At 38.6% G+C, this 11,802-nt stretch overlaps 2 protein-coding genes across 3 annotated transcripts in view; both read left to right on the top strand.

Annotated features, from left to right (window-relative positions):
- The window catches only part of LOC102299583 (nectin-4), a 17,219-nt gene extending 13,126 nt beyond the window's left edge, over window positions 1-4,093 (top strand). For both annotated transcript variants that reach the window (XM_042223364.1, XM_042223365.1), the window contains exons 2-7: window positions 619-733; window positions 844-1,191; window positions 1,740-2,087; window positions 2,545-2,654; window positions 2,749-2,898; window positions 3,159-4,093. In XM_042223364.1, coding sequence (XP_042079298.1) covers window positions 652-733; window positions 844-1,191; window positions 1,740-2,087; window positions 2,545-2,654; window positions 2,749-2,892 — 1,032 coding nt within the window. In that variant the 5' untranslated portion in view covers window positions 619-651 and the 3' untranslated portion in view covers window positions 2,893-2,898; window positions 3,159-4,093. The remainder of the gene's footprint in view (window positions 1-618; window positions 734-843; window positions 1,192-1,739; window positions 2,088-2,544; window positions 2,655-2,748; window positions 2,899-3,158) is intronic.
- A 1,424-nt stretch (window positions 4,094-5,517) lies between these two features.
- On the top strand, window positions 5,518-11,741 carry rab38b (RAB38b, member of RAS oncogene family). The gene is made up of 3 exons (XM_005928032.3): window positions 5,518-6,081; window positions 7,624-7,901; window positions 9,286-11,741. Exons 1-3 carry the CDS (start codon window positions 5,853-5,855, stop codon window positions 9,433-9,435), a joined length of 657 nt encoding a protein of 218 aa, XP_005928094.1. The 5' UTR covers window positions 5,518-5,852; the 3' UTR covers window positions 9,436-11,741.
- The last annotated feature ends 61 nt before the right edge of the window (window positions 11,742-11,802 follow it).

The raw sequence follows: 11,802 nt of genomic DNA, 5'->3' as shown, positions 1-11,802 counted from the left end.
CATCATTAACCTTCGTTTCATATTACATTTAAAAGCATTTTCGTACTTTGCAGATGTTAACGACAAATACTGCTTTTTCTTAAGTGAAAGTGAGAGATTATACAGAACAAGGGAACCTTGTAATTTGGGTAATACTTCATATCGATTTAAGCTAGCAACCAGAGCCAGATGAATCGTTGGTGTCTCCAGGTGCACTGCTACAGTTGACCTAGTGCCACTAAAATAAGTTTCACCCATACTCAGCTCATATTTTGCAGTTCTCACCCAAGGAGCACCGCAATGTCCCAAGTCCCAAACCACGAATACACACAATAAAGCTTCGATAAGTGTCCTCGTCTTCATAATGATAGCCCAGAGTCCAATAATGATAGCCCAGAGTCCAAAAAGAGAGGAAGCATGAATGTACGTTAGACAGGTGGTTGTAATTGAAATCAAACATCAACAGCTTTCTGAATTTGTTGTCTTTTTGTCACAACTAACTTTTTTTTAATCACAAAGCTTCAGAAAGACACAGATGAGTCTCTGTGTGGCTTCGTGTAACGACAAGCCATCCTGCTAGTGCTGCCCGGTTTTCAAACCTCAGTTAACAGGCAGTGTATCGTTTCTGTCTTTCCTCAGTTAGGCACAATACATTCAGCCTGATTGGCCGTAATGAGTATCGGGACCTTGAAAATGACTGGAAATGTATTGAGAATGGTTCTCACTCTTCTGCTCCTTGCTCCTATCAGTCAAGGTAATTCTTTATATTCTGTATATATCCCTTTGTGCGTGCTATGATGAATCAGCAAAGATGGGTATTCGATACCAATATTGACTTCTAACACTATCTGATGTGTCTGACAGGGATCCAGGGTGTTGAGTTGTTCCATTATGAAAAGATGGAAGCTGTAGTGGGCCAGAATGTTTCCTTACTCTGCACTTTAAAAAGTGCTACTGATAACAAGATTGTCAGCATTGAATGGAGTAAGGAAACAAATAAAACTACAAAGCTGGGTTTGTACAGCCAATTTTATGGAATCCATGTATTCTGGCAAAATATTACCATCCAGATTGAGAAAAACGGTACAGATGTACTGGGTTCCCATCTAATACTTTCTGATGTGAAGAAATCGGATGAAGGCATCTATGTTTGTGACATGGCCACCTTTCCTGATGGATCCAAAAAGGTTAAAACACAGCTAATAATCAAAGGTAAGAGAACCTAGTACACACAAAGCCATATCTAAGTACCTAAACCAGACTTTGTAGACCACCCTGGATTTAATATTTAAATAGAAATGCACAACATCTTTCTATCTAATGCTGTATTGTGGTTTGATCAGAGCACTCAGTCTCTGCCAATCTCAGCAGTTATTTACTCAGCAAATCCAAGTAAGAATAAAAACAACAAATCTAGTAGCTCTGCTAAAAGACAGTTTTCTTTTTCATATTACTTGTCTCATAACACACGACACAACACACTCTTCTGTTCAGCGGAAGGGATGTTGTGATCACAACACTGGCAGAAGACATATTACAAAATGTGCTTTTCACATCACTCAGTTGGTTGACTTTTTCTTTTTAATTATTATTATTTTTTACGTTTTTTGTGTGATCAACAAATCTAATTCTATCAGTCAAGGTAATTCTTTATATTCTGTATATATCCTTTTGTGCGTGCCTGTGTGTTATGATGAATCAGCAAAGATGGGTATTCGATACCAATATTGACTTCTAACTCTATCTGATGTGTCTGACAGGGATCCAGGGTGTTGAGTTGTTCCATTATGAAAAGATGGAAGCTGTAGTGGGCCAGAATGTTTCCTTACCCTGCACTTTAAAAAGTGCTACTGATAACAAGATTGTCAGCATTGAATGGAGTAAGGAAACAAATAAAACTACAAAGCTGGGTTTGCACAGCCAATTTTATGGATTCCATCTATTCTGGCAAAATATTACCATCCAGATTGAGAAGAACGGTAGAGATGTACTGGGTTCCCATCTAATACTTTCTGATGTGAAGAAATCGGATGAAGGCATCTATGTTTGTGACATGGCCACCTTTCCTGATGGATCCAAAAAGGTTAAAACACAGCTAATAATCAAAGGTAAGAGAACCTAGTACACACAAAGCCATATCTAAGTACCTAAACCAGACTTTGTAGACCACCCTGGATTTAATATTTAAATAGAAATACACAACATCTTTCTATCTAATGCTGTATTGCATATATTTCACATTACTTGAGGTTGCATCAGAGCACTCAGTCTCTGCCAATCTCAGCAGCTATTTACTCAGCAAATCCAAGTAAGAACGAAAAGAACACATCTAGGAGCTCTGCTAAAAGACAGTTTTCTTTTTCATATTACTTGTCTCATAACACACGACACAACACACTCTTTTGTTCAGTTGAAGGGATGTTGTGATCACAACACTGGCAGAAGACATATTACAAAATGTGCTTTTCACATCACTCAGTTGGTTGATTTTTTTTTTAATTATTATTTTTTTTACGTTTTTTGTGTGATCAACAAATCTAATTAATCTCATGCTTTCCTCAATAGATGACATTAAAATAACATGTGATGTGAATGGCACTGTTGAAGTCCAAAATGGAGAAAATGTGAAAATTCGCTGCACATCATTTCCAAACGCACAGTACAGATGGACCAAGGTAAAGGAAACTTGGAATTTGAAACTGAATTTAACTCTGACTTCTTTTCAAAATAAAAGTTTTTTATGTGCTACATAATCATGCTTTGCCCCAGAATGATGAACTGTTGTCAGAGACTGAATCTCTGGAGCTCTGGTGGGTGACTGATGCTAATGCAGGGATTTATACACTGACTGTCAACACAGGAAGCAAACGTGTGCGCAAAGAGTTTGTGGTCACAGTGCAACCACAAGTTTGAAGACAGGTGAGCGTCTTCAGTTCGTTGCTGCTCTTTGCCTCTTTGTGTCATAATAAATGACATTTAAACTATAAAATCAAAGCCTCAAATCAAAACGGGTAAAAGTCTTACTATCTGTTCATTTAAATGTCCTATGCCTGCTTACATTGGTTTTTCTGTGAAAATAGCCAATAGATGTGCATACAATATCTGTACATGCTTTATAGATTCAACTGTAACTGTCTAACAAAGCCACAAGTCAATATTTGTGCTCTGTCTCTTCCTAGGATGGATCTACCACCTCCTTTCAATCTCCCTCCAGCTTTAGTCAAGTATACAGCTGCAAGGTAGAGCAAGACTACAACAGAGCCTTTCCCCATCTTTGACACAGATTCAAATATGAAATATGTCAGTTCATTAGCTGAAAAGTGAAGTAATAGTAGAGTAGGGTTTAAATCATGTCTTCTCTACTAATTAGAAACCAGTACAAACCAGAAGTTTTGCAAATGTAGCTCTGTCTAAAGGTGTTTTCAGGATTTTTTTTTTTTTTTTTGGTTGAGGTGGCAATTGTTGATTTATTTTTGTGTATACAGCTTTGCAGTTGTAGCTGTTGATGATTTCAATTACTTTTAATTTTAATATATTTCTCAGTACCTTGAGCTATAAACCAACAATTAAATAAAATACAAGTACATAAAACCTGAGTAAATAATCCTGTATACGCTCTGATCCAATTTCCACAATTGTTCTTTTTTTTAATTATTATTATAATTTGTATTTCTGATTTACTAAGTTTTACAGACCAATAAACCACAAATGCTACATTTCTGCAACATATAAATTCTTCATATAGAAACATTACGTGGACAAAAGTATTGGGTTACATCACTTAATCTCTAATTCAGGTGTTTTCAGTCCCATTGCCACAGGTCAGTGGTGGAACTGAAAAATTTTATGTGGGGCAAGATGTCTAGGCAGAGTGGCACATACCTCTTTAGAGTAGTATGTGAAAACCCCCCACATGGAGTCAACAAAATATCCACAAAAACACTTTAAAATTATTTATTATATAATTATCTCTTCTGAGAAAACAAAGGCTACAAGAGGCTTTTGGACAAACAAGCAATTAGCTTTGCAACTATTTTAGCCATAGTATTTTAGGTCTGATGTTTGTGCCATTTTTGTAAATACGTGTAAGCAATAAATGATCAAAAACCAGGAATATGATGGATATTGTTTTTAAGAATTTAACCTTCTCTGTATTTTGTTATTTTGTTTTATGGCTAGACAGAAAGCTAAATAGTATCCTGTTTTGTCAATACTAAGCAGGCTGCAGCTGTACTCTGCAAAGGGGTCAAACAGCAATACAAAGGGAAATTAAAACTATACACTTGTAAAGTTTTGTCATTGTAATATTTTGAAGCAACATAAAGCTCTGCGTTTGCTCAGTATGTGAAAACTCTAAAAGGCTGTGCAACATAATTTTTTTTTTTTTTTTTTTTTTTTTTTGAGCCTCCTATGCATACTGCTATAAAAATGCAAACATATATTTCTTGGCTGAGCTCACGCACAGGCATTTGATGATTCTCACACTCCTCCAGACTATTTTATATTCACACAATAACATAATGTGGCTTGAAGGCATGAGGGCTGGGTTTGCAGGAACATATGTACAGTAGATTCACAGTCTCACTGTATATGCATCCATGTATCATCTCTCTCTCGCCTCCAGACAATACAAAACGCAGCAGCCAGATTACTAACTCGCTCTACCAAGCGTGTTCACATCACTCCCATCTTATATTCTTTACATTGGCTCCCAATAGAGTTTAGAATTCGCTTTAAAATTCTTGTTTTAACATACAGAGCACTAAATGACCAGGCTCCAGATTACTTATCCAAGCTTCTTTTAAAATACACTGCTGCTCGTCATCTCCGCTCACAGACTCAGAGTCTCTTAGTTGTTCCCCGTACACGACTGAAGACAAAAGGGGACAGAGCCTTTCAGTCTGTTGCACCAAGGCTGTGGAACAGTTTACCACTACAATTACGTTTGCTTGACTCTGTGGATTCTTTTAAAAAACAGTTAAAAACTCTTCTGTTCAAACAAGCCTTTTGTTGATCTACATATTTTATATTTTTTACATTATTTACATTTGATCTTTTACATTGTATATCATGTCTATTGATTTTATTGTTTATTTTAATATTTGTGTACAGCGCTTTGTGATTGCCTGTCTGCGAAAAGCGCTTAATAAATAAAGTTTACTTACTTACTTACATATAGATCCTATTAAAGCATTTAATATTATTGCATCCATTGTATACTTCTGCAACCAACCTAAGTACGTATGTGCCAGCACTTGTTTTTGTTTGTTTTATTCCCCCAGAGAACAGATAGCAACTACCCAAACAGATGAATATCCAATTCAAATGTGGTTCAAATTTGAAGTTACAGAATAAATCCGTTTCTGTTAACTGGCTAAAACTAATCACTAAGAGTATTTTTGATACAGACTCACTTATCCACCTCTGCTCCTTGGCTGGTCCATGTTTAGAACACCGTGATGTTCTTAATTAAAAGTTATCCTCAGTTACCCTACCGCAATACAAAACGGCACCAGTGTCTGTTGTGTAATTTTTGTTTTCTTTAAGAGCAAGATTCGGGAATTGATCTTGTTAAGTTAGTGCTTATAGTTTCGTTAATATTTAACGGTCAGACGAACTTGTGATGCCAGCACGTAAACGGTTAACCCGTTGTATAAAGGGCCAGTACAGACACTCGCAAAGTCTTGTTACTTCACTGACGTCTCCTCAGAGTGGCGAGGCGAGGTCACAAGTTCCCAAACACAGCCCCACAGCAATCACACACTCCCGCCACAGGGAGGGCGGAGAAAGACGCGCAGGAGACCAGGGGAACGCACTCGAGCCAGGTCAGAGTTACTGAAAACTGCTACCGCTGCTAAGCTCTGACAGGTGGGATGACCAACTATCCTTCACACTCCAATGGTATGCAGAGTCTCCGGAAAGAGCACCTGTATAAGGTGCTGGTCATCGGAGACCTGGGGGTCGGGAAGACTTCCATCATCAGGCGCTACGTCCACCACACCTACTCCACTAATTACCGGGCTACGATCGGAGTTGACTTCGCCCTGAAAGTGTTAAACTGGGATTCAGAGACGGTGCGGCTCCAGCTGTGGGACATTGCAGGTAGGGCAGTGAAGAAGCTGAGTGTGTGTTACGTGTTGTACCTGTCTGTAGGTGTGACAGCAGGCCAAATAAACTGGCACCTTGCTTTTCCTCCACAAAAGTTTATGGCGGGTGTAAGGGATCTGTATTGTACGCCGTTTACACCATTTTTTTCCCTCCTTTTGGTATTTTAAAATATGAAATGTAAAAGAACTAGTGGAGGAAGAAAAAGTTAGAAAATTTGTAGCAGTGCTGCTTAGTTCCCGAAAAAAAGATCCTTTGGGTAGATAACACTTATCTTCTAAGTGACAACGAGGCATGACTCTTCTATATTTATGAAACGTTCACAACATAGAGATGCACTGTCACTGTGGAGAGCTGGTATCTGACACAACCCACGTTCTCTCTCTCTCTCTCTCTCTCTCTCTGACACACACACACACACACACTGCTTAGACAAGACCAGCACACTGTTGTTCAGTCATTCATTTAAGGTATGATGTTGCATCATGTGATTAGAGCCATGTGAGGGAGATTTAAAGGAGTTACAGGAGTGTTTTGTAGCCCTAATAAAAAAACAAAACCACCTTACTCGGTCACAACGAGCAAAGTGAGACACACACAGAGGTACATGCCTTATGGGTTTAATTTTTCTTCATTAAATTAAATGATTATGTCAGGGTCAAGTAAATATAGTAAGTCACATCTGATTTAGTTTGTCTACCTGGTTGAATTAATCCAGATGGGCAGATAGGCACTGAGGAGTGAAACATTAATCCTCTTTTCATCATGCGGGGAATACATTTCATATGCTTTGATTGGAAGTCATGCAAAACTTTAAAGCGCACCCTAGGCGTACTGAATGACAGTTTGTCAAGTGACAAATGTGACACGTCTGTCTGTGACTTCTCTTACACAATGGCAATTATTTATATACAGTCTTGCACAAAAGGAGGAAGCTATCAATTTCCCCTTACTTATGATGGCAAATGGCAACACTTTGTCTTTCTCAGAGAGCTTTTATTAAAGCCAGAAGTGGCCTCTCATCCATCCATTAGTATTAACTTTTCTGCTGAGAGGACATTTCCTGCACAGCAAGCAGGATGCACACACCTACGCGCTCTGTTCCGGACCAACAAGTCAAATTAGACAGCATCACGCATCTCTGAGGGAATGTGTTGTTAACAGCTAACCTGCTCCTCTAATTTTCATTTCTTGCACAAGCTCAGATGAACCCACGTGCATACATCTTCCATATAGACTTTTCACATGCGTACAGGGATAAATGCTGTTTTAACCTACTTGCAAATTGCATGTCTAAATTAAGCAAATCAAGCAGTCACATTGGCCATATGTTTATGTGCAACATGATGGTAAGACTACAGGAATGTGCTGTTTCATGGGAATGCAGGCACTGCTGACTGCAGTCAGCTGTATTAGTTGTTTTGCTGCAAACATGCAGGAAGAACAATGGAAATCTGTCATTGGATCTGATGCTGGCAACAACAACGCTGTCTTACGAATGAATGAATCTCCGTGTTTGTCTGTGTTTGTGAATCACAGGTCAGGAGCGTTTTGGGAACATGACACGAGTGTACTACCGTGAAGCCATGGGGGCCTTCATAGTGTTCGACGTGACACGGCCAACAACCTTTGAGGCTGTCGTTAAGTGGAAAGAAGATCTGGATTCTAAATTAATGCTGGCTAATGGAAAGAGCATCGCCACCGTGCTGCTGGCCAACAAGTGTGACCAGGGCAGGGAGCTGACCAACAATGGCATTAAAATGGACCAGTTTTGCAAGGACCACGGCTTTGTCGGTTGGTTTGAGACTTCTGCCAAGGTGCGACCAAAGTACAGTTATAATACGTTTGCTACAGTTTGCTAGTCATTTCCGAAGTATGGAATGAAACAGATTCTTAAACAAACACAGAACATACCTCATTTTCCTAACATCATATAACAGACACACCCTTCCTATTGGAAGTCTTTTTAAGCTGTTATAGTTCCCATCTCTCCCACCAACATGTAGCCACAGCTTCCCTGCATCCTTCTCCACCAGCACCATAGCACCCAACTGTAAGCCCTGGGGGATATTGACTCATCTCTCCCTAATTTTACATATAATATATTAGCAGGGAATAATGAGCCAAGAGCCTAGATGCCAAATGCTGACTATATTGTGCTCCTTTAATCAATCAGTCATTTTAAAATAGTCTTATCTGACTGAAACAGAGATTTATTTTAGCTTTGTTCCTAAGTGTCAGAAGAGAAGCCAAGCTAAGGTAATCAGTTGCTTCCTAGAGCAACCATTAAAGAAACACATACAACCCCGAGCAAGAGTGCATCTAGGGATACTTCTCAAAATATAAGCACTGTTTAGGATTGAAAGAATCCCAGCCATCTCTGAGTCACACTCTGGTCACTTTAGTCAGAAATGATCATCTCCATAGAGCTAACTGGGCTTTTATATGCTCATGAGATACATTTACAGTGCAGGGTTAGAAGAAATTCCATAAGTTATTGTTAACTGTCTGGTGTTCAAAAACTCCCACATCCTACGGGGAGTTCTGCTTCCAATCAAAGCCCCACTGTTTTCAGTTCTGTTCTTGAGTGGGCATTATAAAACCTCAGTTTGATGACATATACATTTTCTACCTGCTTAATGTGCTGGATAATTTGTGTTTTAGGCACCATATAATTTGCTGTAGTTATGATATACATGCATTTGGTGTTCTGCGATCTTGACCATTTAAATTACTAGGTTTAAATAAAATGTTCACGCTCAGTACTCGGTGTGTTTGTTGACATTTCCAGAAGAACGCCGTAAAATTATTTTACTTTTATGCTGCTGCATAGAATTCTGCTAATATCGCATGCACTTACACATCTGCTGTTGACACTGACGTGTTGGAGCTGCTTGTGGCATCAAGACTCGACATTCTGAAAGGTCAAAGTTTATAAGGTGCAGATTTGCCCAGAAGTGTCAGAGGTAGACTATACAAACAGATGTACCCACTCCTTATGTGAAGCAGCCAGAAGAACGTTTACTGCATTTATTTAAAGACGTACATACATGATGGTGTTTCTGTGACGGTAAAAGCAGTCCGATCGGTCACATTTTTAAAGGTGGGATCATGTAAATGCTTCTAATGCTCTGTTAGTGTTCTGACACAAGGTTAATAAAACTGGGACGTTGTTTTAATGAGTTCTTCTCTCTCATATAGGACAATCTCAACATCAGTGAAGCTGCAAACTTCCTAGTCAAGCACATCATGGCCACAGAAAACGACATCCTGAAAACTGTGGTACCCGACACCATCTCTCCGCAGCTCAACTCCAACAGGCAGATGAGCTGCTCTGGCTGCTTGAAATAATGAAAGGGCAGATCAGTGTGAGAACTGAAAAAGAATGGATGCACAGCAGGACTAAGAGGCAAAGCCATCTGAATCTTACAAGGAAAGGGGAGCAGTGGTGGTGTGTACTATGAAACAATTGGAACAGTTTAGGCTCTTTGGTCCAAACTAGAGTTGAACATTTTAGTTTGTTGCGCTTTTGAGGAGCAAACCAAAGCTTGCAGACTGAAGTCACTTGAAGTTGCTCATTTATTTAACACTTTTTGTTGTAACGTGCCATGCTGCGAGTGTGAAGTTTTTGCCGGAATAATGAAATAACACTGCTGTCTGTGCTTTTCGTCACGATGTGGTGTGTTGAGCCAGAGAGCATAGACACAAATCTCTGGTCATCTCTGCCTATTTTTTTTTTTTTTAACCTAATTAAATTTTTACTCTTACAACAACAGCTCGCTTTGAAAAAGACTGGCAACATCTTCACCTCATGAATGGTATGAAAGTTCTCACGATACGCTTGATGCAACACACCCAAAGGACTCAATGCAAATACAAATAATTTTATTCTGCACTAGCCAAAGAAAACAGTACTGACCTCTTTCAGAGGATCCCATTTATTTATTTATTTTTTTGCTATTTTCTAATGATGTGAAATTTTCACTTTTTAAAAAATAAATAAAAAAATCAAATAGGTTGTTTATATAATTAACTTTGAGTATTTAACACTGGGTAATGTATCAAGATAAACTGCTTCAAATCTGTCACACAACTAACGAACTTTAATTTGTTGGTTATATCTGTAGTAACAGTTTGGTTGTGGCAAGAAGCTGCAAAGAAGTAGAGTGAAATATTTTAGGCACACAAACATCCTGGAGCCTGCTTGGTGTAAACAGACTTTTATGGCCATGGAACAGACGTGCTGGAGCAATTCAAGTTTATGTGGTCAAAGATTTCCCAGACATATGTCTTTGTCAATAGTAGGGGAGTGGTTGTCATACTGCTAAACACTGGGTTTTAGGCTTATAACATCTAAATGGTAAATGGACTGCTTTGTTATTGATCTCTCACAGTGCCTTACGCTACAAGCTACACTCACAGAGCATCTTACTCACAAGGACAGTTCAGTTCATTTCAGCTGGAGCCGTGGACCAAACCATCAGTTTCCGATTACCAAAACTTCACAGTGTTAGTTTGGCCCACGCTACCTCCTGAGTCACACTTTTATCAGAAGTGATTATTAAGTGTCTGTGTATGTAATTTTTCTTCATCAGAACCTAACCCCTTGTATCCATGGTAACTGGAGTCTTTTTGGAGTATCCTCCAACATCTTTGTGAAGCTATTTCTCTCTCTTTGCAGGCACACATCAACGCTCATACCCATATAGGCAGGTTTCTGTAATCTCTGCATCCTTGTTCCTGTTCTCCTCTTTTTTTTATTGTTTCACTGTGTTTTTTACTCGCTTAGCTATTTGAAGTTTTTATTTTGTATGTTTTCTGCTTTTTTTTTTTTTTCCTTTTGCTTGCTTCTATTCTTTGATTTACATTTTATACATTAGGTACATTGTGGGATTTAGTACTTAACCTGATTGTCCAGTTGCCTTGCATTGAGCCTGCTCCTGTGTACTACTTGCTAGTATTAGCCTCTAAATTCATGCCATTCTTTTTCTTCTTCTTCTTCTGTGAATTAAGACATATAAATTTAAGTTAGCTCTCATATCCTGATCTGGATCAGCCCACTAATCTGGATTAAATTAATTGTTTGGTTTGTTGGCATTTCTGCAAATGTACTATGAGAGGTTGCTTCCATAGCTGACTGAGGTTTATATGGCAGTGTCATGTGGTAGTGTGAGTTTTTATTGGTTATTTACAGCTTGCATAAGAGTGGATTTAAACAAGGGCCTCTCCACAGAAAAATGTCACATTTTTTAGCTCATCATGAGAGCGTCTAAACATCATGCATCTCTCATATGATATCAGAATGGCAGCGTTACACTTTACAGGCACAGGAAAATGTGCTGTGAGAAGTCATTGTATGGTGTGTTTGAGAAGCAAAGAAAGACTTAACATCCCTTCTTTAGTTGTTATGCTGTGTGCAGATTGTACTTGTGTATTTATTTTAAAGCTGTGAAATCAGTTAACACATATAAACCATGTTATCTGTTTTTCTAACACTTTCATAAAACTTCATAAAACAATGACTTTATTCATCCACTTTAACCTGGAACAAACATTTATTTTCTGATCACTCTGAGGACCACTGTAAGACAGTGAACAGAAAATCAGTGTCTAACTTTTATTAGTTTAATAAAAATTATACTGTGTGTGTGTGTGTGTGTGTGTGTGTGTGTGTGTGTGTGTGTGTGTGTGTGTGTGTGTGTGTGTGTGTGTGTGTGT

The sequence above is a fragment of the Haplochromis burtoni genome, unplaced genomic scaffold, assembly GCF_018398535.1.
Source record: "Haplochromis burtoni strain Fernald_Lab_line unplaced genomic scaffold, NCSU_Asbu1 Contig_109, whole genome shotgun sequence".
NCBI lineage: Eukaryota > Metazoa > Chordata > Actinopteri > Cichliformes > Cichlidae > Haplochromis > Haplochromis burtoni.
Note: the sequence above shows the minus strand (reverse complement) of the source record. Positions and strands in the feature narration are given on the sequence as shown.